This window comes from Hermetia illucens, chromosome 1 (genome assembly GCF_905115235.1).
Source record: "Hermetia illucens chromosome 1, iHerIll2.2.curated.20191125, whole genome shotgun sequence".
NCBI classification, from domain to species: Eukaryota; Metazoa; Arthropoda; class Insecta; order Diptera; family Stratiomyidae; genus Hermetia; species Hermetia illucens.
In genome coordinates, this window is record NC_051849.1 from 163,637,598 (window position 1) to 163,662,517 (window position 24,920).

Sequence of the window (24,920 nt, forward strand, 5' to 3'; positions counted from 1 at the left end):
CGTAATTTAGATCTTCGCTCCACCTACCCTTCATGGATTTCGAGAAAGCCTCTGATAGCATGAACAGGGAGTGTATATGGAGTGCTTTACGTAGGAGGGGCATTCCAGAGAAACTAATAACTATTATCAGAGCGAAAAATACGAACCAAAATGTCACGTGCTCCACAGAGATGAAATCTCGGAGTATTTTGACGTCAAAAGCAGAGTCCGCCAGATCATGGTAGTAACAACATACCATAATGATCGACAGCCATTTTACAGTTCTGTGCTGATTAGTTGCCAAAGGCGTCTTTTTGGCATCAGGTTGATCTGTTTGTGGTGTGAATGCCGTGAAAATCAATAAGTGAGCTTCATCAATCGGCTTTTTTAATAAAGTTACGGAAATCCTCAGAGATGGTAATGTCGGAACCATATTGAGTAAATGGGCTACCAAAGTAGAAAAGTTTTTAGCCATTTTCATCGTGCTTCCGTTCTGGCGCCATGCCATCGAGTTTATTGAACAAAGATATCCATGCATTTCCTGCGAAGGACCATTATCAGCTTCTCCGTCTTACTTGGAGGAGATTCAACATTTTGTGGAGTAGGTACGGATTTGAGTGCTTCTAACTAATGTGCTTCTGTCTTAATGCTGTCGAGACGTCAAGAACCTTTGATCATTTCTGGGGCAAGGACCTGTGCCGTCTACTCAAATGGACGCTGTTGTATTTTTCCGATGCGTTTTGAATCGAATGATCACTTTTTTGTTGCAACGTCGATTATGGTCGTTGGTTGGCGCGAGAGCTCCTAGAAATTAACATCAGGGAAGATTTAATAGAGTGGGGTAACTGATATTATTCTCTTCTTCGCCTCTTTGGAATATGCTTCTATTTACTGGGGGTAGTATTCATTATAATACATCGCCACAAACCTGAGTTGGGTAGTATTAAAAGAGAGTATCTGAAATTGAGGCAGCATATTATGTAAACAACATCGCAGAGCTAAATCTAGTACATACAGGAAGTTAAGAATATCTCCTCAGCTCAGCAAAACATTTCTGTTTCGAGAAAGCAAACACCCTTGTTTGCTTGCTTGCAGTCAGTGTATTAGTCCACTTGCTCTAACCCTCAAAGTCCTGTAGAACAACTAACAAAACCGACTGGACAATCATTCTCTTCTTCGAGATAAAAATAATTTTGAATTGTTTGATGCTATTCTTTATTAAAATTGTAAAATTGCGCCATTATCATTTTATCAAATCCTTTACAAGATAATTCTATCCTTGATCAGATCGAAATCGTCGACTTAAGAACTTTTGGGTACAATGAGTCCACGATGAGCTTTCCATCGTTATCGTATCTAGTGAAGGCCCTAATTCCTGGCAAATACTCAAAAAGTTGAGCATGAGCTGCTACGATGACAACAAGGAGCAAACTGCAACGATGAACTGAAATTCGAAAAACAATGTTAGCTGAAAATATATCAAATTATTGCATTATGAAATGTTACCTTCATAGTTGTAAATTGGAGGTAAACTGACTGATATGTGGATTAGATCTGTTACTTGCTAGTGAGGATCCCGTGGATTTTATACTTAGCAAAGATGATATTTGCATGCTACATAGTTTGATGCCCTGTTTTCCTTGAAATCATAGTTGAAGTTGATAACATATCTTTTAATAAATGCAAAGAATTAAAAGCTTAATTATGCAGACTCAATGGGATTAACAGCAAATACGAATTCATAATTTCCTCATATGTCAGTATGTACATACTACACCCACGGCTTACAGGGCGATTCAGTTTATTGGTATTATTTAGAGAAATCTTTCTTTTGTTTTGTCTTTTTGTTAGAAAATTTACTGCTGCGAATTTCCTTTGGGAAAATGTTGGAAACTAATTTTGGTAACGATCTTTTGCACTCTTTTGTAGCACACGAGCTATGAAGATGGTAAGCCCATGGTAAAGCTATCCTAGAATAAAAATAGCGAGAGTACGGTGCAAAACATCCGATTCATTGTTGGATGTTCAAATTTACAAATTGCTGCGATTGCATATGTCACGACGAATCCACCCCTCATACTGATAGGAATCACATGAGTACTCCTACAAAACAATCGAAAGGGAACCAACAAGCGAGACCCGTGCCGCCCATAAACTGCCCCATCAGGCGGGGGTTCACCTCCTCTATACAGAAAGCTAGATTACTACAACCAAGAAGAGGGAAAGTTGAGCTGTGCAATCAAGATCAACATTGGCTACTGCGAGGACCGCAACCGACAAAGGTTCCTGCTCAAATCAGGGACCGGCAAAAGTATCTCTAAGGTCAGTTTATCAGACGTCAGGGAGGAGGCAGGCATCTAGTTCGAATCTGCGCTATTTGAAGGAAAGACGGAAACCAGAAGGAAACTGAAGAAGACAATGCTTTCGATCAGGTCTTATAGTGGTACACTGCCGCGATGGAGTACGACGCATTGGCTTAGGAATATATTCCCTAAATAGCCAGACTGGAAAGAAACAGAGCTGTCGACATATGGTAAAATATTAGAGACACACATGGCGACAGTCTACCCTCCCAAATCCACAGTGATTGGCACGGAGAAAATTTCCATGCCTACTCATCACTCAAAACATGGATTTCTATTCGGTATTATTGAGAGTTTTTACAAGCAAGAAGGGTGGCAGATCCTCGAACGAATCGCAAATCCCATAGAGACTGAAAGGTAGAACAGAGCAAAGACTTGCTACACACAGAAGGGGAGAAGCTGGACGACTTAGACCTGGATATTCCAAAGTGTCATGGGAAAGGAAATGATGGAGCTCGAAACATTAGTCAGTAGTAAGTATTCCTGGTAAACCCCACCATGCAAAAGTTGCATCTACAGTAGTTGCAAGGGCAGATCCAAGGATAACATTGGAATATTACTGGTTGAAAAAACCCTGGGTACGCCAGTCATCCGCAAGGAGAAGGCATGCAGGTAATTTGAAATTCCTTTTGCAAAGAAAAAGAGCTTGCATCATTCTTAAAAAGTGTAGCGGCCGCGGCTTCGTGACGGAAGTGGGATTTTATTGTTAATAATGCATCCTAGGTGAACATTGCACATTATTGAATGCAATCGGGCGAATGATTGTGATAAAGGGGATATTTTGCCACATCCGTCAACGCCGCTGCGCATATTGCTGGGAAGGTGAACTCGAGAAGTTCAAAAACAAATTTTGCGGGACCAGCTGATAGGGAGACGGCTGATGGGGAGAAAAGATCATTTTGGTTGAGATTCAGATCGTGTACCAAGTAACTGACAGTTCTGCTTTTCGTGCTACCAACTTAGAGGGAGGATTTTAGATCGCGGTGAATCAAAGTCGGAGATTTTGTTGTGAGATTGCTATTTCGGGTTCATTTTCTCTTTTGTTTCTATTCTGTAAATATCTAATATTTCTTAAATGGCTCACGAAGAGGTGAAGAATTGGGGAAATTCGTTAAACATTGTCCGGAAACGCGCTAAGTTACCGTAAAAGGAGATTTTGTTCGGATCGCTGGGAGGCGGTTGGGTCATCATCCTCTGTGAAATTGAGTCTCTCGGATTTCAAGGGATGACACGGTGAAAAATAGAACGTGGGATTTTCGCAATGGATTCACATCAACCAGAGGATTGCTTTTGGTTTTCCGCAATTTTCCCTTTTTCAATCAGCGAAATGGTGCTTGAGGAAATTGTAGCTCGAAATTTTTGCCTTTGTCGGGCGGAAAATTTGAATCGCAACCAAAAAACAAGTCGCGAAACCGGAGAGGGAGATGAGTACCTTTTTAAATTCATCCTTGCAATATTTTAGAAATACATAAGGTAGAGAACAGTATTCGCAACCAACAACATGCAAAGGGTATTAACTGAAAAGAAAACTCTGATCAGTGGCTTGGCCAAGAATTATCGGATGAGCTCACTATGTAGGATCACAGAATCATTAGATTCGACATTGAGAGCGGCTATGAAGCAAATAGAATAGGAATCTTAGAAGAACAGTCATCCCAGGCAACATCAGAAGTGAAATAGAGCTAGAAACATAGGAGGAGGAGCTCAAACAGGGTTATTATCGATGCACGCTCTGGCTAATATTGTCAAATCATCAAGGGACGTACTCTAGGGGAAAGGGAACCTCGTCAAGGTAATAACAGAGGCCCCAAAGCCCTTCAAACAGGCGAACCAAATCGGGGACTAGTAGTGGTACAAAGAGCACTGAAAAAGTATAGCGACGCCATTAGGGAAGCAAAACGGAACAGTATTTGCTAATTATGTGAGGGGATTGCAGAAACAACAGAAACACTCAGGTTATATAGAAATATAGCCAAAACCAAAGCAATATTTCTATCTATTTAGAGGACAGAGTACATCCGCTCCTGAAAACTCATTTCCCCTCGGACCTAACTCTTCACGAAAGCCTATTGTTTTCTACCTGCCATCAAAGGTGAACTAGAAATTAGCAAAAAAGCTGAACCTCGGACAAAATCGGAATGGCTGGAGTTCCTTACTAAGGCAGGTCTGGACTGGATACCGGTTTTTACGCCACTGATGATGAAAAAGGTTATGTTCGGAAGTTAGAGTCAGATAGGTAGTGGGAACCTTTAAACTGTTTTCCCAGCGCTATCCAGGGGGGCCTAGAAATCAGCTTATGACCTTTTCTAAGGGAGATAATCGAAATATATACCAAGAACATGGATATGGGTAAAAATGGACTTCATTAAGAAAAGGAGTAAAAAGAATACCTTCCATGGTAATTTTCAGACCAATTTGCTTGAAATTATTTGTACTCAAACGGTGGGCATAAACAACCAAATTCGAACTAACGTTTTAATACGCAATCCCCGACATCCATATCAGCACACTCACGGACAGGATGATCAAGCTAACCGATGTAGAACTGTGATTGATTGTGGACATCGAAGCAGGGTTCGATAACAAACGAGATATGACATGTGCTCTCCCATGGCAAACATCCTGGCCTTCTAAATGGCCCAGAATACTAGAGTAGGCAAATAAAAATTCTATAACTGAACATTACTCAAGGTTGCCAACAGAGTGGGGTATTATCATTGCTACTGTGGAGCATGGTAATTAATGAACCAGATAAACTCCTGGGAGAGCTAACAATCCGTCAGGTCCAGGGTTACGCTGGTGACATTGTTCTAATCTTCAGAAGTAAATATGAGGATACCATATTGTATGTCATACAAGTTGGGCTACGAATCACTGTAATTGGTGCAAGATAATAAGATCAATTGTTACCAATGGGTCGGTAATCTTAGCAGATTGAACTGAACTCACCACAACAGCCAAACAGTTACACAATCTTCAAACAATATCCGGAGGTACCAGTGAGGCGAGGAGCTGCCTAAATCGAAGAAAGATTGATATTTTTCTAGGCGGTACCTCGAATTATTCATACCAAGGATACAATGACAACAAGGTTTGATTTCGATAAGAAGTTCTAAATACGTTAGAGCAACAGGGCAAACTGGGAAACCGTGGTAGTACCCTTACAAATCCGTTACAGTCGAGGGAGCAGTCGCCGGGGTCATTGGTACAAGAAAATGCACTTGAACTAATGGGTAACGCACTAGCATATTACAGGCTGAAGTACGTGCGATAGATAAATATTCATCCTCAGCCTTGAAAGGAGTTGCAGGGACCTGTACATTGGTATTCCAACCTATAGTCAAGCGACTATCAAGGAACTTAGGTCCAATCAGGTAAATTCCTAACTGGTATAAGAATGCTATAACAGATTGAACACGCTCGACTCGCTCAATTGGGTCTGGATACTCTCGGTTGTAGGCCACATTCAGTTAGAAGGTAATGAGGCTGGCAAGCAGAAGAGCAGAGATGCCGCTACACGGACCAGTGCTATTCTGTGGAGTCACAAATTGGTTCATGGCGAACACACTCAAAACGGACAAAAACGGGTGAGCAAACTTACTAGAAATGAAAATTTCAGGGTGCTCATGGGGATATGAACTCAAGCGCCCAAAAATTGTTCAAACCTTAGTAAAAAAAGCCTGATCCTAATAGTAATGCTCACTGATCACTACCGGCTAAATTATCACTTTTTCATAGATTATGTAAGGATAGTGATTAAACTTCCAACTTCTGGAATAGTATCCGGCCTTTGTGAAAGTAGGTTGAGGTACCTGAGGGAATACTTTATACGAGATACCAGATTGACACCCTCGGAAGTGAGGAATATAATAAAATTCCTGTCGGTTATTGTTAATAGATATACTATAATCAGTAAAAAGGCATACAAATTCTTTTAAGACACAGTGCGCTTTCTTTAACAATATTACTAGTATGCGTAAATTACGGATTGTCAAGTGGATGTACTAAGCGAATTATCGCGATAATTCAAAACAAATACTCTTCGAATATGGAGTGGTAACAATTGCTGTAAGAAGAACTGGATTTAGTGAAAAGCAATGCCATCAAAAAATATTTACCAATCGGTCTTTAAAAGGATAAACAGTAGAAAAGTTTATAGCGAAAGTAAGCTTCGGATCTATTAAACTATAACAACCTTTGAATTTGTTAATGACTCGTTTCAACATAAAACCTAACGATGAATTCCTAAACAGGTGAAAAATAGAAGCGATTGGCGTACATCACCGTATTGTTGTAACGATCCCGCAGCATCACTTGGTATTAAATTGAAAAAGCTACAGCAGGAGCATCCAGGAGACCATAGACGCCAAAAGGGTAGGATCGAACAGGGAAGTGGACCAGCTGAATATTAAGGAGGATTCGCTAAAGATCGAGACGTGGACTGCTTAAGCTTCAAAATGAAGAGCCTTAGGGTCATAGAGAGATTATTCACTATATTAAGAGAGTGATGACACCTTCAAGTAGGTTCAAGAATATTAATACCAGTTGCTAGGCTGAAACACCTTGAAATCACAAAATTTCTGTCGGTTATGGCTCGATCGACATACTATAGTATAACTTAGCTTAAAGCCGTATTATTACTGACTATGCATAAACTATTAATTTTGGTTATCTCCCTGTATTTAGAATCACCGCTTTTCACAGTTTTGGGTTTAATATTGGATTGCAATAATTGTATATATGGACCAACCTATCATCAGCAGTTTCTGACATAAGTAATATCGTACTGTATTCTTTAATATCAAACTTTCTGACACCACCCTCAGTTTCGCAGTTGCAGAAAGTTAATCCTTAAAATCCACTCTAAATTCGCTCCTGTTCTCATCCAACAACATGGATCCCACTACAGCATCGATTAGGCAATCCGACAATGCACTGAAATAATTTCGGGTCGCCTCCTTAACTACCGTAACCTGAAATATACCGTAACCTGATTTCATTCGCCAATTATATTCTCGACCATATCACATACAAAGGACCATACCCCACATACAAAACGTTGTTCTTTCCAGTCCTCCCACCCCAGTCAAGAAATATGCAATATAGATTGATCAGGAGGAATTTTAACCCTACATACTGACTATCTCTACAAACACATCTCTAACATTGAACTAAAGCCTGGCATATTTAGGAGAATATAAAAATATTTTCTCATCCGGGCGAATAACCCAGAAAACCGCGGTCTTACCTGAAAACAATTCCTAGTCGGAAAGGGCGATCTCCTTAACAAATCAGTTCCACCAATCCACGTCTGCACTTTCACCTATCCACTGCACTTCTGCTTCCTGAACAACATGCCCGCGGGCAAGCTGACCAATTTCTCCGTTTCATATTGTTTCGGCACAGAATACTTCCATGTATAACGACCTATCCCAAATAAAGGGGAAACCTTTGTATCCCCGTTATCTGCAGGCTTATCTTCATCTTATCTTCCTCAGTGTCGAAATGAATTCTGGGTTGGGCATGCGACCCCATGAAAATGAACATTCTGCTTGATGTCAACTAGGAAGCTCCAAAAGTGGCCTGCGTTCCAACACCTAAGAAAAAATTTCGACCCTATATGGTACTATGGACTCGATTTTGAACTTTCTACCCTCAAATTCCACCCGCACTCCTGACTGAAATCATTAACCTGAGGCTGGTAATGAACTCCGGTCTTTTCCATGTGTCCCATATTCCAAATCCCTGTACTATCTCCTGTAATACAGGCCCGAATATCCACGAAAATTAATTTGTTCCGTTACAAATAACTGACAAAACCTCTGCTTTTTCGGCTTGATATTTTGATTCAATTGTTCGCCGTCCTGAATAAAAAACTTTGTTTAGTAGAAGATCCTTGACCGATTCTCTGATATATATATAAGAGCAAAGAAACTCCTCGCATCGACGCCCTCCTGATGCACCGTTAACTTCTTAACCAAATGTCACATCTACCCCAACCCGCTTATTACCCTGGCCCTGTATGCAGATTCAGACCATCCATGAGAACTTTTTTCGTTGAATCACAAAAAAGCCTCTTCGACCCTCATCCTCATCCAACCTTGGTTCCTATCCTATCCTTGCTCCCACCCATGTGGGGGAGGTTTCTTTTGTCACATTTCTTTCTATCTATACCCTTAATAATGAATTGGTTTAGTCCTTAGGGTATATCTTCGGTTAAGTTTAGTGTCTACTTTAAAGTAGCCGCTGAGTTAGTCATAATTTTAATGTTAATTATAATTATTAAATAAAAAGTGTTGATTTGTAGTTGTGTAGTTTAACCGTATTAAATCAGTCAGAAGTTGAAAATTGTTACTTTTCTATTCAGATTTCTGTTTTCCGTTGATGAAAACTAGTTGACATAACTCATTACACTAATCAAAGTAGATACCATTCAATGTAGCAATCTGTTCATGGTGCGGACATCAACTAGCACTTGAACATCTGAATCCAACTTATTGGGCTGGACGCATGCACAGAAACGATTTGATTAAGCAAATCAGCTTTGATAGCTTACATATGCATGTATAACTGCGTTATTAAGCTTTATGAATTATTAATTTTAAAACAATTGTAATCTTCATAAAGATGTTATACTACACCCAGCGAAAGAATTATATGTGCAAAATATATTTGGTATGATTTCTTTTTATAATAATTGTTATTATTCATTGAGTACGCAGATAACTTCGTGTATGTGTGTAGTTTCTTAACACAATCGGTTTTTTTCATTTTCGCTCTGTTGCGGTACGGTTATTTAACAAAAACCTGCGGCGGCGTCTGTCTGTTGAAGGAAATATTTATATGTGCATTTCAATAGCGATAGTGTTTTGAAGCGCGCAGTGTGAAAGTAATTACGTTTTGTGAGTATTTAATCAGTAAGGAAATTCAAGAAGAAGGTAAATTTATATTTATAGATTAAATAGTTATTTTTCGAACAGAAAAATTTTTTTTAAAGCACTATGCCACGTGGAACCACTCTGACGGAAAATGAGCGTGGGATCGTAATTGGTCTTCATGAATCTGGTATGAAAATTGGGGAAATTGCTGCAAGAGCTAATCGCCATCGGAATACGATTAGAAACTTTCTGGACGACTCTGAAAATTATGCCAAAATCAAGCGAAGTGGAAGAAAACCCATGGTTTGTGATAGGACCAAACGGGAAATCGGTCGCCTAGCTGTGTCCAAAAACATGAGTGCTGGACAAATTAAAGCAGAACTGGATCTGCAAGTGATTAGGCGTCGTATTCAACAATTTTACATGAAAGCAGTAACATTCGATATGAAAACCGCAGTGCCAAACCCAGACTCTTCCCTCACCATAAGAAGGCACGTCTCCAGTTCGCTGAAAAATATAATTTTGGCACGAAGAGTGGCGAAATGTCATCTTCAGCGATGAGAAAAACTTTAATCTGGATAGACCAGATGGTTCCCAAAAGTATTGGCGAGATTCCAGACAACCACGACAGACGCGCTACTCTCGCAATTTCAGCGGCGGATCTCTGATGGTATGGGCAGGTTTCGGGTACCATGGAAAGACACCAATTTGCTTTATTTCGCATAAAGTCAACGCGCAGATGTACGTGGAACTCCTTAACGATGTATTGTTAGACTTTGCTGAAGATATTTATGGTGAGTCCTGGACTTTTCAGCAGGACAACGCTTCAATACATTCTGCTAAGTTTACAAAGCAATTCTTTGCTTCCAAAAATGTGCCTTTATTGGAGTGGCCTGATGTCAGTCCAGACTTAAATCCAGTGGAGAATTTGTGGAGTATTCTTTCTCAGCAAGTCTATAAAATGGCCGCCAATTTGACACCCTCAAGGACCTCAAGGAAGAATGGGCCAAAATCGACGATTCTACGCTCCATTCCTTAATTAATTCTATGCCATTTAGATTAAGTCAAGTGGTTTATAATAATGGAGACCATACTAAATACTAAAATATCAATTCTTGTTTTTATAGCTTATCTTTCTTATTTTTTTTATAATCTAATTACTTTTGCACATATAAATATTTCCTTCGGAGCTTAATTTTTTCACTTTATATTGACTAAAAGAGCCAACAGAATAAAAAGGGCAATCTATTTTTTGTATTCTTATATTAAACCTGTTTCAATAAAAATATAAACAAAATCAAATAAAACCACTTTTGTTATCAATTTCAAAATAATTGTTTGCACATATAATTATTTCGCTGGGTGTAGATTTTTACTGCTCCAGTTTTTTAAAACCTTCTCCTTTCCATTGAGCGAAAAGTAAGTTCTATATAAACGCAGTCAATTTCTGGAAAAAGCATCAGATTCAGTTCGCTTCTCTCCAACTCAAAGCTATCTTTCTATCGTCAAAGCAATGAAGGTAAATTATAAAACAACAATTTATGCATTTATCACTACAAATTTACTAGCTAACATATGTCCTTTATCCAATTTCAGTTCATCGTTGTCCTCACTTTTTTGGCACTTTTCGTGGGCATTGAATGTCAAATGTTCATGACTCCTAATTTCATGTTTCCCTTTGCAACTTACACCGGGGCAGGAGGGCAAGGTCTTTCCATGGCGGATCAATGATGATGGCTCCAATGATGATGAAAGGGATGGAAGCGAAATATATGGCAAAAACGCCAGGAGTTGAACATGTTGCTCCTATGCCAGGACATTTGAAGTCAGCTGTTGCCATGAATATGGACCCAGCACCCGGAACTATGTAAATCTTGAATTCGGAATGGAAATGGAATTAGGAATAGACACCTGGCATATGATACAATATTTATAAAATAAAGTCTAGCTATTACCGGCAATCATTGTTGTTATAACTGTTTATCCTTTGTATAACTGGTATAATGTTTTATGGGTTTCAGTTAAATACCTGCAAGACCTCCCTTAGCGCTCCCTAAATAATTGTCCATTATCTAACTTCAATGAAATTATCAATACTTAGCTACAGATGGGTCAATAAAATATCTGAAAGGGCCATCCACATTCCGCTTTACCTTAGAACATCTGAATATCTACTTTTTGCATGACCGTTAGAAAGAAAAAACATTCTTACAGCAGCCTAAGGAGGATACATTCCTTCTGGATGTTTCCGAAATATTGTTCGGCGATAGGAAAGTTATGGACGACGAAAGGCTTCAAATAACGACAAGAAGTCGTGACGATATTCATCCTTATTGACATCTTAAGCAGTAGAAATCTAGTTATAAAATCGGCGTACTTCCTACACAAGCACAGTCATAAAAGGCGACATCTAAACTAGACCACATTTTCACCACTAAAAGATTCTCCTTCTACATGCCTGATGCGATATGTAGAGAAGCAACTTGTGATCTATTCCACTACTTAGTGAGGAAACTAAACGACATAGGGGATAGAAACCGATACATTCTCGGAAGATAGAATTCCTTAAAAGCTAAAAAACTGGAAATAGAATAATAAAACCGGAAATTTGACCGCATCTTCCTATACAAAAATTTTGATTTGTCGACCTCGATTTTGAGGGTCGCTCTCTTAGTTTATCGCGAAACCTTTTTTAAAAAACCGACAAGTTCCTTCAATGATGCGAAAAAAAAGTTATGTCGTCTTAATACGCTATCCGTACATACATACATTGTCCATCACACGTTACAAGCGGACAGCGCATTTGTTAATCCATAAAAGAAAACTTATCCCTTTCTCGGAAAAATAAATTGTCGCATTGTTTACCGATTCTAAAAATTTCTTTTCTTCATTGTTAAGATTCTGCCCTGGTTGTTGTAAAAGAGGACTAGAGGGATGGACATTTTTTCGCAAGTAATTAACGTCAACAACGTCTCGGGTAGGAACTGACCTCACGGCAACAACCTTTCGCCACCGAAAACGATTGGTTTCTGGAATGTGAGAACGTTCCTTGACAACGGTAGCCAGCATCTTCAGAATGTTCAAGTTGGAGCGGTAATACCAACGATATAAACTAGAAATTCTGGGCCTAAGCGAAGTAAGATGGAGGGACAGTGGAGAGTACTCCCCCTCACTCTTGTCAAACTAATGGAAATTTGCTATTGTACCCGGGAAAGCCAAGTGGTAACATACACGAATCCGGTGTCGGGTTACTTCTGACGGCTACCGCTCTTGACCTGGAAGCCAGTTTTTGACATTCTAACTGCAAGATTTCGATCCACTTTAAGGAGCATCACAATTGTACAATGTTAGGCACCAACAGAGACTTCTGGTATAGTGAACAAGGATGCTCTCTACGAACAATTAAACGCGATTCAGGGGAAACTTACTACAAGTGATATTCAGATAGTGATGAGTGATCGCAGGGTTGGGGAGCCTTAAGTACAACGTCGACCGCTTATACGACCCAGCTGTCGCTCGACAGTGGAAGAGCTATTTTACTGATTGAACGGCAGATCTACTGGGTAACCCACATGAGAATACCGATGAGCATTGGGCCGCCATCAATACTCAGGTGCTGCACACGTCCCGAAGGGGTGTCATAGATCTGGCTGACTGTAGAATCGTGGAAGCGGATAAATAAACTGAGAGGGGAGGGTTGCAGGCTCTACTGACTACTGCAAGTGACAGCGGACGTGACGAGCTCGAACTCGGATACCGAGCGATTTCCCGAGAAGTCCAGCCTAGTGTACGCCGCAACAAGGGGGAATTTGCTATTGCGGTGGTCAGAGAAGTGGAAGATGCGGCAGTTCGCAATGATTTCAGGAGTGAATACTGCATTACGAAAGATCTTGCATGTGTTTGCAAATCTGGCTAGTTCGTAACATGCAGATAAGGACTATTCCTCCAAGAAGAGAAATCATTTGGCCGCCGTGATGGTCACTGTGTGTGTAACTTTCACTAAGCTGCCACTGGAGATCTTTGGCTATAGTATCACTAACAAATGTGCCATCTACCGCCGGCCGCATTTCCGTTCTTCGGAAACTGTTGACAGAAACAAATTCGATTGTGTAGGTCCTTTGTACTGTTCGCAGACAATGACGATGTCGATTTTACTTTCAATTATCGTCTGGGAGGGCAGGTTCAAATTTGGATTTAAGAACCTCATTTGCGCATAGTGTTGGACACTTTTTTAAACACCGGAAATATGCTTCTGTCTGTGATGTGTGCCCTGTGGATGTCATTTATTTGCTTGCCGAACAGAAATCGGCGCAGCTCGGAATTATCGTGTACACTTGTACAGTTTTCGGCTATATACTAAAACTCTAGACACCTAAAGCATCTTTTCCGTGAAATCTGCTCTTGTAACCTGCAGAGGACCCAGCCGATCGGGAGATAAAGTAGGTAGACTTATCGACGCAATTCGCGTGCTGCCATATGCCTTCCATAGTCGTAGAATATCAGCCTTCTGAATTGATTGTATACCTAGCTGGGACCGTAGAGTTTGGCAAATTCCCTGCTTCGTAGTAATGTCGTCAAAGTTCTTACATTCAGTGACTACTTGATTTTTACTCAGTTTGATTTCTGCCGTTTCCCCAGTGATGACACAATTTTCTGCAGGTCTTTTTATTTTTTGCTTGGTTTAAATTTAAGCAGTAAGTCGACTTTCTTTGTTTGCCTTATACGGTTCACACTTTCACTTAGGACCCGTCAACGAGGTGTCGATCTAGACCATGCGCAGAATATCGGCGCATGACAGATCACTTTTCTTCGTTATGATAAGCGCATCGGATCGGCTTCTCTGCTACAGCTTTCTTTTGTGTTGACTTTAGTCTAAGTGAAACCTTCAATGCCCTTGTCGTCTTTTGCCGTGAGAGCTGATAGTCTTCTATTGGACAACTATCATGCTTTACCCAGAAGCTTTTTCCATTCATTTTCTCGGCTTCATTGCGGAGATACGCTACGTGATGCGACATTATATTCACCACAACTACCGCGGCATTCCTAGCGCGGCAGCCAACTACCAACAACTACATATTTTGACATTTTAATAGGTGGATACAAACCAAAACTGAAAAATCATAGCAGTCAACCTGAGTTCATTATAAGGAAATGACATGCGGCGCTGCAAAATATTCTTTGTCAGGCAACTTGGTCGCTTCTCCTCGCTTGGCTGAATGTTGCGTCGTGCAGTGTCGCCCAAATGTGTATTCCAGCCTACAAAATATATAAAGATATTTTGACGGCCAGTGCAGTTTGTGGCCACGTTGCGTCGCGTAGCGTAGATGGGGTCGTACCTTAAGAGTCTCTCATTTTTTACGGGACTACGGAGTTTCTTTTCTACCTGATGTAATTTGCATTGATGCATTTAAAAGGATCCTGGAGCTTCCCCTAGATAAGAGTGCTTTTAGCGTTAGTTGAACCTCTGCAGTTTCTGCTGGTTTTCGTCCTTCTTTAGATATCTTCATTCCGTCACGTACTTCTATTTACACAACCGCAATGTCACACACCTGATCTTTAATAGGATGGTCCACTTATGTCGAGCCTTGACATACTCCATAAGGTTTTGCGATCATTGTACCAAACTTATTTATGGCTTCGGGTTCAGTATTGGCATCCTTCAACAATGCACTTTGATTAATTTTCTTGCCAGCGACGGATGGCAAATTTTTCATTTTTTTCTTTTTGTTGTTATCTTAAGGGGGAAATTATATTTCACGTATATTTCTGGGATTTTTTTCAGTAGGAAAAGTTAATTGGAATTCAATCAGATTAAAGCATTTCATATTCGAAAGAACTTTCGATTTTTTTTTTTAAATGGAGGCCAAAAATAAAAAAGTTACGTGACATTTTTCCGCTCAAGGTCGTAACAAGAATTTTTCAACTGCGGAACGTGTAGCCACATCAATTTTTATCTGAAGCTCAAAGCTGAAAGTCAATTTTATATTGTTACCTTATTTTCTAAGAATGCTAACCTGAATGTGAGCAAAAATACCAAGATAAAAAATTTTGCAGCTTTTCAAAAAAAATCAACTTCCAACATTTTTTAAGGTTTCGTGTGAAACAAAAGCCCTTTCATTTGATTGGACTGGATTTTCAAATTGTGCAATTTGTCGTCGAATTAATAGATTGGAGGAAATGATACAAAATTCTTTTAAACTGGGAGACAAATACGGCAATTTTCATTTCAAATTTGCAGGAGACATGAAGGTACGCCGCCGACAAATGAGCATTTTCAAGAAAAAAGCCACTAAAAATATGTTAAGCACATTACAAACTATGCCAAAATTGAAATATTCAACTAGAAAGCATCGAGTGGAATAGATTTCAAGCAACGATAAAAACATCAAATGGAAAAAAATCGGCAAAAACCCCAGCCTACATCTTCTCATAAAGCTGCCAGATTGGATTATCTAAAAAATCAAATGGCTTGGACGAAAAAGTGGTATAATGTCATTATTTCACATGAGTTAAAATATAATCTGAACGGACCCGACGGACATAATAACTTTTGGTAGAATTTTCGTGCAAATGATCCCTCAAAACTGAACTGCACCTTCGGAAGTGCGTGGATCATTAGTTATTATTATGGAAAGCTGTAATTGTATTTTATAACAAACAAAATGTAGGTTGAAAGTTTTAATGAAAGTTTGGACTAGAACATGATCCACTAATAACATAGAATTCATATATCAGCAAGTTAATGATACTATTCATGTAGCAAAAACATCAAAGAAATTTTCCGTTTGGTTCAAAATAATTTTTTTATTGGAAAGCCAGAAGTTTAGGTCCTAACCTAATCGAAAAAGTTTAGGGAATTTGAGCAAGAGCTAATAGTTGGCAATATTTATCAGTAACGAACTTAAAAATAGCAATTTTAGAAGGGTGGTGGGATTCGGGCATGAAGATACCTAGAAAGTTAATTCATTTACTGCAAAACTGAATATTTAAAAAAATTAACAAAAGTGGTGGCCGAACTACTTTTTAGAAACTCAAAATTCTCAAAACTGTCAATCACATTTCGGTATTTTGAAAATTAATTCTAGCTAAGCCAATTTCGCTTCATATTTTTGAAAATTGCTATTATTTGTTTCTATTCAAATTGAAGCATGAATTTTTTAAATAAAAGCATATTTTTTTATTAAATCAAAACCTGATTTATTTATGTTATCAATGCATCTTTGTGTCCGAGTAGCTGAGTGGTTAGAGCACAAGGCTGTCGTATGAAAGGTGGTGGTCCAAATCCCCCCCCCACCCATCCCGACTCTTTTTGCGGCTGAGGTCAAGTATGTTTGTGGCCGTATTTTTGATAACGTTCTTCAGGTGATTGTGAAGATCATTTGTTGATGCTTCATCTCCAGGATCTCTGTTAACTGGGGTTATTGCGGCATCCATTTCACTCTTATAGGGTGTTGCGAACGGCTGTGCTGTGGATGGCTTCAGTGTTAACTCTCACCTGATTATCAGAGAGGATTCTGGGTGGTGTTGTTATTCGACCTCGGAACACCATGCTAATAAATACCAAACTATAATTAATATAACAAAATACATTAAATTGAAAAATAACTGTGTCTTGGTGACGAAGAAAAACGCCAAAAACTGATGCTAGGAAAACTTAAATAATTGTTATAAAAAAGTAAACAATTTTCAGGACAGAAAGGAACTATAGAGGAATGTGAAAAGCGAAGTAAACGAGTGATACTAACGAGAAAACGCTTTTAAGATACAAAAAGCCAGTAGAAATCACGTACAACTACTGCTCCTTAATAATGGCCTCAACTATGTAATCCGCAACAATAAAATTCCAAGGGAAGAGATCATGATCGACATTGAAACTGCCATAAAATACGAAAAGGAAAAGGAAGGGATACGAAAACCAGTACCGAGAATAATAGAAAAGCAGTAAAAAGGAAGGGAAGGAGCATGGAAGAAAGAATTGAAGGGCAAACCTGTTTATTATCTCCAAGCCGATAAAGGAAACAACATGTTTTCATGAACAGAAATGATAACGACAAAGCGGTCAGGGAAAAACTGGAAAACAGAAACTTCCACGAATCAAGGACAAACCCACTAACGGACTCCAAAAAATGAATTGAAAAACGCTACAAAATGCTCAATCGTAATAGAGAACCCAGTAGTGCTCACGACAACAAACCCATCTCTCCTTCGGATCAGATGTTTACCAAAAATATACAAATCAGGTAAAGAGATGCGTGAAGTCATAGCGGCGATAAATTTTCCAACACAGAAGATAGCATGATGGCTATTGCTAGAATTCAATGAACTAGGGGTATCAAAAGGAAAACGAACTGTAAGGAGCAGGGAAGTACTCTTTGAAAAATTTCGAAACACGGAAACACTTTTGGATGAGGAAGGTATGGTTTCATTTGACATTAAAGCCCTCTGCCCTAGTATACCTAGCATAGTTAGAGGGAAACTAGTTAATATAGACGAATCATTATGGGAATGAAGAACGAAGGTACGATAATATATGAAGTTAGCTACCCTTTGTATAAGTGAAAGCTACTTCGCGTTCAGGAATTGATAGTTCAAACCCATAGGGGACATCAATATGGGTAATACGGTATCACCACTTAGCAGCGATATCTTTATGGAGCAAGATTCTGTGACATATATGTTGACGACATTTGTGCAACTGGGAAACGAAATCAACCCCTACTCAACAAATTGAATACGATCCACATGAGCATTACATTCACCATGGAAGTCGAATACAACCACCAGCTACTCTTCTTGGACTTACTCATCATCAACAACAGCGGAGAAATCGAATTCAACGTTTATCGAAAACCAACATCCAAGGAGAAAACCATCCCAGCAACATCACAACACTCCTTCTCACAAAAAATCGCAACGGAATGCTCCATCGCATGCTAACCACGCCTTTATCAGGGGAACGTTTAAACAATGAGAAACGCTACATTATTGAAACTGCGAAAAAGAATGGGTTCAGCACAAAGACCATAGAAGCATTAGTCAGTAAAAAAATGACGAAAATGGAAAGGAATAACCTGATGACATTTTTTACCCAAACGGGGCCATTTAAAAAACGTCGAGTTCCTACCATCCATTCCTAAATTAGCTACCAGGTGGAAACATCCTAAGGAAACGCGACATTGAAGTAATATCCACCAGCAGACCACATCACCTGAAGACACGATTAGGAAGCGTAAAGGACCCCAAGGAAGGCAACGAGAAAAGCGGATCTATCCCATCACCTGCACAGATTGTGAAAAATCATATATAGGGCAAGCTAGAAGAGGTCCAACGAACATATAAGGGAGCAAATCTGGCAAAGCAAAAAGCAGAAACATACAATAACGAAGGATAGCCTCAGGGTAACTAAGGAGGTTAATGACTGCGAAAATTTGAAAAAAGGATTAACAGTGATTTAGGAAACGTCAACAGTTGGCTTTTTGGGATAGTCAGGTCAAATTAGCTAGCAATTAAGGTCTGGATTTAGGTATTTAAGGACAAGCTGCAGTTCAGACAAAAACTCACTGGGGAAGAGGATAATTGGTCCTCGAAATACCGGTATAGGAGGAACAGAAAAAGTCACTATTAGGCATTTAAAAAATTAAATTTGTTTTCTTTTCATTATAACCTTAAATTTAAGTTTATTTATTTTTATCTGTATCTTCTTATTCACCTTGAAGCTAATAAACTGAATAACACGTGTATCCAAAGATATGATTATTTTTGTATTTTAAAAGTTTTTTCTTCTTTTTGATGAATGAAGAGCGAATTGGGTACACAACAATATAATGGAATATCTAATTGATTAGGACCAGACGTGAAAGTAAAGTAACGCCCTTATAATATTTACATTATTTACATACAACCACAATAAGATAAGTGGGAGAACTGTGCCCGCCCGCTGGATTTTTTCTTCTCATCCCGCTTAACATTAGCATCGATCTGGAGTATCCCCAGTCGAATCCCGGTGACCCCGCAGTCAAGTCCCGGGGATATTCTATTTTCTTGTCGACGACTCGCCTATATATATGAAACATAAACCATTCACCGGCAGTATCAAGACCTAAGCCGCTCCTATCCAGGCACACGAAAGCTTCGGGAGAAATGAAGCCTGTCGTGAAAGTTTTCCCGAGATATCCGTCATTTGGGTAGAACGGCTGTGAAACCCAAGGGTTTTCACCATATAAAGCGGATCGCACTATATGATTCCGAATCAATCTAACAATAACTGTGTTGGTTTTCGGCACAGCAGCAGCTACATACATCACCTCATAATGTTCATAATTTGACGAAATAGTCCTGTTAAGTCCTGTGTAAGCGTGGAAACATTTCCTTTCAAAGATCCTTATTCTTATCTCCATCTGGCTAGCACTCAAAAGTAAGGTAGCAAATGATTTCAACCATTCGGCTAAAATGTGGAGTATAAAATAGTCTTCGAAGGGACATGAATGCCTTACGAGCGTTCTCCAGCGCAACTTCAACGTTAAAGTTGCTCGTTAAATTGAAGACGTTCGTCAAGACGCCCAACCAGGTATTCAACGCACTGCTTATGACGAATATGCTTAGAATCATCTTCATTCGCGACAATGTGGAAATCTCCTGCCAAATCCTTTTCAAGTTCTTACTGCCGTACGAAGCGGTTCACATTTTTGCGCTTTGATTTTCATCCGCCAGCTGTTCGTGAAGAACTAAATGTCATTGAACAGCTTTTGGAGTTTACCTGCACTTCAGGTACCTTCTACCAAATCAGCGAAGGAAACCAACGGAGATTTATTAAACTCATAAAATTTAAGTAATTCTCCGGCAAATACTGCAATATTGTAATCTATTCAGAACATTAAATTCTCTATTAGTAGTGAGATCTCCATTTGTGATAAAAAAGAATTTGCCGTACAGCATGCATTATCCCTGCGAAGTGATTGAAAACTCGTTCTTCAAAAGTTTGAAGATCCGGCCATCTAGCCAGATGGTATCAAAGGCCTTCTCCATGTCTATAAGGCAAGCGACTACGCACTCACCATTGTTAATCGGCCAGTTAATATCAGACGTTACCTTCGTTATTGCATGTATTGTCGAATGTCCAAATCGAAATTCGAGTTGTCCATTCGACAATAATTCCTTCCTCTTAATATGCCTGTTCAAGGCTTTCAATACCAAAACCTTGCAGGCACCTTGCCGATGTAAGCTAGCAAACTGATCGAGAACACCCGGGCTATTTTCCATTGGCTTGGAAAGAAGGAATTGTTCAATAAATTATTAAACATATGCAATAATTCCGAATAGCAATATCCAGTAAATGCCTGAGAACTACGGTGGGAATGCCATCTATACTGGATGATCTCATATTGTTTACCCGTCTAAATACCAAATGGAGGTTAATTCTCCACATGAGACAAAGTAATCAATCAGATTATCGCTTGTATGAGAGAGCTTACATCGCAGGGCTGAGCTGGAGTACTGTACTGCCGTTTAGGCTACTTTTGAAATGATGGACATCTCATTCCACGATTTCCGAAAGTCACATTGGTCCTAAGTCCATTCTTGGCCGATGCACCGACCTAAAGTGCTCTCCTTTAAGCTCGAGTTCGAGAATATCATACATCATAATGTAATTGCCTTACGCATCACCAGTTACACTATAAGTGTTTATACTGAAGTATTGTTGCATTTTGCTATTACCGACTTTGGTTCCCGGGCACAGTTACTCGTAACTTCTTCCGGAATAACATATTGTTACGAAAGTAACTTTGGGAAGATTATGTGTAACGTCAATTTAAATCGTAATAATGACAATCAGCCAGGACATCAAATTTGTATAAAAGTAGGGATTTAGTTAGAATAATTGTTAACAGATGACTCTAGCAAAGTGTTTGCATGCCAAGGAGTTCGTCCAGTTCTAGAGTTAGAAAGGTCTTGTCGATGATGGTAGTCCCCATATCTTCGATAGATTTTGTTGACGCGAGTAAGCAGAAGCCTTTTCACCTTTTTGAGCCATAAGCTCAAGTATCATATATTTTCATATTATTCCGAGTTTTAATCTTATGGACGACTTGTTAACTTGTATCCAACGTCAAGTTCCCCAGCTTGAGAAGGTACTGAAGTATTTTCTCGTTGCTGAAGTTCTTGTCATCTGGCGCAATCCTACCATCATTGTCCCTATCAAAAGTTAGGCTTTCCTCACGATATCTCCGAAAAGACCTCTGTTAGAATTTCTTCCAATTTGTTTGTTCAAAGTTTAGCCAGTGGACGCCGCTGTCCATCGGCAGAGGCCGAACTCCTCGTCCATCGAACAGAACCTCAATAAGAATAGCGTAATGGCCGCTGTCGTAAGAAAAAGTCTGTAGGTTCCGTTGAGGATTCTTAAAATTAAAGTTCAGGCGTGCGTCAGCAACGCACAAATCCAGATAGGAATTTGCTCAAGGACTATCTGACCAGAATAATTCGCATTTATTCTCAATCTGGTATTGATTTGTCCAAGTTTGAGGAAAACGGATTTGGGATTTCCCCGGGACAAGTAGTCGATATCGTCCAACACCGCAGACACATTCGTCTTTTGGGCTGATCTCGGCGCCTGCTGCCATATGACCTTAACATTGCAGTATGCGGGACGTCCACGGTACGAAGCCGGATACCTTCGTTTCCGCAGTTACCTTTAGTCAGCAAACATTCGGCTCCGGCATGGCCTTTCCCGCAGTTTACACATCGCAAGGTCATTTGGCAGTTCACTGCCGAGTGACCATGGTGCGCTTGCATTTTCAGCACTGGGCCCTTTCGCCCCTAGCGCATGTGCTCGAATTACGTCACGCAGATCACTACGTCACATCTTTTTGTATATGTACAATAGTTCAGCTTGTAACCGTCTACGTTCTACGTTGAATTTAAGCGGGAGTTCCAATATCTGCAAAAAGAGGATGCAGCATTTTTTTTACCGGATTTCGATTAGCAGTGGTATACCTCGTACTGTAATATATGCATGTACACATCTAACATAATTTGTACCTCAAGGCTTGCAAGTATTTGGAATATTAAAATTATAGAAACATTCAAAGAATACACCCAAGAAGCACATGTTTTTAAATGGAGATTACCGTCCAATCAGAGTAATGTAATTTTATTTATTAACTGTTACACATACCATAATTCATGTATTATGAATCTTATAAATTATACTACTTTACATAAAATAGTATAAAATGTTGAATTTCCACATATTAATATAGTCATAAACCGTTAGTTTCAATGAGAATCCGCAATGGAAAGAAGTATAAAAGTTATGGTAGCATCAAATTGAATATCAAAGACATCTCTCCAGTTCTTGAGTTAAGCAGCCAAACAAAACTATGAAGGTAGGTAATTGCTATCATCGTAGTAGACAGTTTGTTATTTCTTTTGTCCAATTTTCAGGTCATAATCCTCACTGCCCTATTGGCTTTGGCGATAGGTGTTGAATGTCAATACTTCTCATACCCTTGTTGGCCGAACCTTGCACTCGGACCAGATGGAACATATATATCACCAACTCAAGGGGCACCCGCATGGTATTTGGCAAGAAATCGTGGTGGTGAACATTCAGCCCCTTTGCCAGGACATAGTCTATCCGCACTTTCTTTGAATGTAGCCCCAGCGCCGGGGACTGCATGACCGGTACAGACGCATCAGCGACGCTTTTTAAATAGAGGATCCAGTATAATATAATTTTGTGTTCAAATTGTACATATTTGAAATTTCCGGGTAAATGCAAATAAGGTAATGTGCAATTTCGTTGTTTTCTTTTTTCATTCTCTTAGCAGTTAGCATATCGCTAGCTTGAATATTCCTTATAAATTTTGGTATAGTACCATTTTAGTATTCATTTAAATACTTACAGACTTTACGCTGCGTTAATTCCGAGTATTTATTTTAGAGGATTTACATTATATTATTTGGCTAAAAATCTTAGTTCACCTGATTCACCCTTAACAGGGTATCAGATGCATTTTTGTTTAGGATTGAGCGTATCCAAAAAAATTAATTTCGCTTCGGCATAGTTTGGGTCTGAATGTATAAGAAGGATTTCACTTGGATATAATTAGCCCTCATGTCGGTTTGCGGATATACATAAAGGATCGATTACCACCTGTAGCCACTTCCGGTCATGCTGCTCCTAGAGCAGAGATGTGGCAGCGTCTGATGAGTTGCCTCTGGATGAAACCGTCAATCACTTTTTTGAATATCAGATACATTTCCTATAATTACCACCACTTAAATATCTTCTACTCCAGCATAATGTATGTATATATTAACATTTCCTCCTTATCCATATGAAACCACTAAGGCGTCTATATCAGATAACTAGATGTATAAAATCACATGCCTAATTCTTTAGGTCAAAACTGATCAATCCACTACCCTTTCTTTTTGTGGAGTAAATTAAACATAGATGCAAATGTCCCATTCTTAAATTCCCTGCAGACAACTGTTCTTAAACTTTTTTCATTATTTCAATGGTCCTCGTCACGTTCACGTCCTGTTACTATCACACAACAATTGTTGTAATTGGTTTCATATCCTTGTGGTCGGTTTCATATTGTTTCTGTCCATGTTGTGTTCATTTCATTTTTGCATTTGCCCTTCAGCACTGCATTTAAATCCAGGATATATTCTACGAGGTCGCTCGCTATTCCACGATGTCCTAGCTCTATGTCAACATTTCCTATCTGTCTTTAAACGTATCTAAGGAACTTGCTTTCTGCAATCTCTGAAAATACATCTTGATCTATTCTACTTAAATCCTTGAAATTGTTCTGCAACGGTGGTGTTATGGTTCCTTGCAAGTTGAGTCAGACCATATTTCAGTTTTCTCTCACGTTATCTGGCAGATAGATTCGGCTGCATTCGGCCCGTTAGTTTATTGAATTTTTGTTGACTAATTATTCAGTAGCTTATTGATCGTCAAACAAGACATGGGCCAGATCATGCTCCATAATTCAGCATATTCGAAGACAGAACTTTTACTTGCAGTTTGAATCCATTTACAGTACACTGACACTGCACAGTTTGCAACCACTCATACTTACAAATAAGCAGTGGTTATAATTCAACCTACTTATTTTGCGAGCGTCTTCACTAACTTTGGGGTCACAGTAGCTAGCATTTTTCAGGTGTGGCTAAATTTGTCGAGAATTAATTCGAGATATGTTATTTATGGCGTTGCGAAAAGTTTATTATTGCTTTCCTCTTAACGATATTGAATGTGCACGACGAACCCCAGAGCATAATTCCATAGCTTCAGACGGATTTGTAGAAGGGATGTTTGTGCTAGTTAAAATAACAGGATCGTGACTTTATAAAAAGCAAGTCGGAATACCGGAAGTTCGTGCTTTGGGTATAAAGGTTTTGTATTCATCTTACAATATTTGAGAAACTTCTTCTAAATTGATCGTACATATATTTACGGTTTACTTCATGCACAAAAGTATACATATGTACAAACATTGAGACATCATAATCATCATCAACGGCGCAACAACCAGTATCCGGTCTAGGCCTGCCTTAATAAGGAACTCCAGACATCCCGGTTTTGCGCCGAGGTCCACCAATTCGAAATGCTTAAAAGCTGTCTGGCGTCCTGACCTATGCCATCGTTCCATTAAACAGTCTTCAGTCTTCTTTTTGTACCATAGAT

The 24,920-nt window shown here is 39.3% G+C and overlaps 1 protein-coding gene and 2 long non-coding RNA genes across 3 annotated transcripts; 2 read left to right on the plus strand and 1 right to left on the minus strand.

Moving 5' to 3' along the window:
- Positions 1-1,177: 1,177 nt before the first annotated feature.
- On the minus strand, positions 1,178-2,108 carry LOC119661545. Its single transcript, XR_005250590.1, has 2 exons — positions 1,486-2,108; positions 1,178-1,423 (listed from the first exon to the last, which is right to left on the minus strand). It is a non-coding gene; the product is annotated as an uncharacterized LOC119661545 (long non-coding RNA).
- Positions 2,109-10,591: 8,483 nt separating this feature from the next.
- On the plus strand, positions 10,592-11,182 carry LOC119661169. Its single transcript, XR_005250560.1, has 2 exons — positions 10,592-10,739; positions 10,817-11,182. It is a non-coding gene; the product is annotated as an uncharacterized LOC119661169 (long non-coding RNA).
- An 11,268-nt stretch (positions 11,183-22,450) lies between these two features.
- On the plus strand, positions 22,451-23,013 carry LOC119661591. The gene is made up of 2 exons (XM_038070994.1): positions 22,451-22,602; positions 22,661-23,013. Exons 1-2 carry the CDS (start codon positions 22,597-22,599, stop codon positions 22,895-22,897), a joined length of 243 nt encoding a protein of 80 aa, XP_037926922.1. The 5' UTR covers positions 22,451-22,596; the 3' UTR covers positions 22,898-23,013.
- Positions 23,014-24,920: the final 1,907 nt, after the last annotated feature.